Genomic DNA, 2,270 nt, shown 5'->3' on the forward strand with positions numbered 1-2,270 from the left:
GGGTTTTATCAATTCATGCCTTTATGGGGGTTTTATCAATTTGCCTTTATGCCCAGTCAAAGTGGTCCATGATAAATACCTCCAACACACAAACACACTGATGCACAGCACAGCACACATGGAAGACTGACAAGGAGAAAAGCTCTCAAGGATAGATACATATCTGTTAGTATGTGTATTATTGGCCATATTGTGCCATCATAGAAGAACAAACGTAACAAACAAATAAAAATAAGTAACAAAGTTGACTTTGCTATGTGAAAAGAGAGAGAGAGAGAGTGGATTTCAAGAGAGAGAGACTTAGTGGGGCCTTTTCCCTTTAGGTACTTGTATAAATTTTGGTTTACACACCCTTTGCCTACTAGATTGCTATTAGCCTCCATTACTAGTAAGGCCTAGCTAGCTGTATTTTATATCTACTTCGAGATAAGAGAACGATAATGGAGAATAGAAGGTATTTGCTAAAGCTCTTCGCACTAGTTCTCATGCTGTCACAACTTCTCATACCTCTCTCAGCTGTGCCTCTATCAAGTAATGCTCTGCTTCTTTGAATTTTCTTTTGAGCTTTCCTTCTTAACTTTGAGCTCCTTTTCCTGAAATTTTGGTCCTTTTGTGTCCTGATTTTTTTTAACATCAAGACATGCATGCATGTGCATTGTAGGAAACCTTGCATTGAAGAATCAAAATTTACCAGCTGCAGAGATTGCAATTCAGGTCTGTCTCTATGTTAATAAATAAATGAATTACTTAAAGATTTTGTTTGCCCCTATTCTGTGCCCATTAAATATACAATTAATAAAAAAGACCTCGTTGGTATCGCTAGCAAAGGTATAAGGATAGATGTATAAATTTTGTTCATATTACGTCGTCTTCAGGTGGATCCACGTGTTGAGCTTGGAAAATTCCTTTTAGAGAACCAACTATTCTTAAAAAATTCTTTCTTTTTCTTTTTGCAAGTTTGTCCATAAATGCATCTGTCTTTTTCTTGTTATAAACTTCACTAAGAACAATTTCTTGGGATTAGATTTTGGCCGCTGTTAATTTTATATAATGAAGTCACGAGATATTGTCTTCATATGCTGCGAGAAGTGTGAACAGTACACAAAACAGTTGATTGGAAAGACAAAATGAAAGATACCTTTGAACATATCTTGAAGATCTAATCTCAACGAATATGCTCCTTTTGATGTTCTGTCGGATATAGATGCAATTAGCTTTTTATATCAAAATGATATCTATTGTATAGCATCCAAAGTAGAATGACTAGTCACTAGTACCTTTTGCGGTTAATTCATTGAACCTTAGCATCATTCCAGCTAGCCTTCGGTCCATTATTGCCCCGGTACAGGGCTTGGTACCAGATATTGCAAGTATATATGGCATTATATTTTAGACAATACTCGTTATATGTTGTTCTGCATTCGAAGAAATTCAAGAAATAGTACTACTCAGTTACATTATTAATTTCCATTAGTAATGTACGTAACTAAGTATCACTTTGAACTTTTTTATTTCATATTTTCATCCATCACAAAAAACAAAAAATAGGGGAAATTAGAGTCATGGTGATGATATCATAATACTGTAACAAATATAACTGGAACAATTAATATGAAAAAACATAATAATAACTGACTAATGGTCCAATGCTAATTACAGGCAATACCAACAAAGGAAGAAAGAAATCTTGGAGAAAAAATGGCGAGAATGAATATTGAGATAAACGATTACCCGGGTTCAGGCGCAAACCCACGGCACGATCCAAGAAGCCCAGGGAGAACTTAATTAATTAGTATACTCTATATAACTAGATGCATTTATTAGTATATTTGATGGGTATAATTATAGATTTTGTGTACTTTTAAATTTTATTTATGCGATGTAGCAAGAGGCCTGGAGCTGTATCATCGAAATTTTGTGATGTATGCATCTCTTATTTAATTAGCAAAGATAACATGGATATATAAATATGGGGTAAACCTTTAAATTAATGTTAATATCTGAGCGGCATTTATGTCAATTTGTTCTATCATATCTAGCATGCATGACCACCAGTTTTAAAACAAATAATAATATCTTATCTAGTCTAGTAACAAAAACAGTATTACGTGAGAAATTAGATGTTTGAAATCCATCATTATACCGAAAATAAATTAAAGGAATTTTATTAGTACTTCATACTAAAATGTTTTATAGAACAAACGGAAACACTTCTCTTTTTCTTTTCTTTTTTGATCGAAAGCCGTAGGCGATATTTCATTAATCATAAC

General features: G+C 33.4%; 1 protein-coding gene across 1 annotated transcript; it reads left to right on the forward strand.

Moving 5' to 3' along the window:
- Window positions 1–200: 200 nt before the first annotated feature.
- Window positions 201–1,987, forward strand: LOC144575327 (uncharacterized). The gene is made up of 3 exons (XM_078325422.1): window positions 201–531; window positions 662–714; window positions 1,660–1,987. Exons 1-3 carry the CDS (start codon window positions 441–443, stop codon window positions 1,783–1,785), a joined length of 270 nt encoding a protein of 89 aa, XP_078181548.1. The 5' UTR covers window positions 201–440; the 3' UTR covers window positions 1,786–1,987.
- Window positions 1,988–2,270: the final 283 nt, after the last annotated feature.

Source organism: Carex rostrata, chromosome 2, assembly GCF_964058835.1.
Source record: "Carex rostrata chromosome 2, lpCarRost1.2, whole genome shotgun sequence".
In the NCBI taxonomy this organism is placed as follows: Eukaryota; Viridiplantae; Streptophyta; class Magnoliopsida; order Poales; family Cyperaceae; genus Carex; species Carex rostrata.

What these genes read in the sequence shown, in the direction of transcription:
- LOC144575327 (XM_078325422.1), top strand. Translation starts at nt 441, where the DNA reads ATGGAGAATAGAAGGTATTTGCTAAAGCTCTTCGCACTAGTTCTCATG. An exon ending in CTCAGCTGTGCCTCTATCAA is followed by an intron (nt 532 to 661) that starts GTAATGCTCTGC and finishes TGTGCATTGTAG; the next exon opens with GAAACCTTGCATTGAAGAAT. An exon ending in CTGCAGAGATTGCAATTCAG is followed by an intron (nt 715 to 1,659) that starts GTCTGTCTCTAT and finishes TGCTAATTACAG; the next exon opens with GCAATACCAACAAAGGAAGA.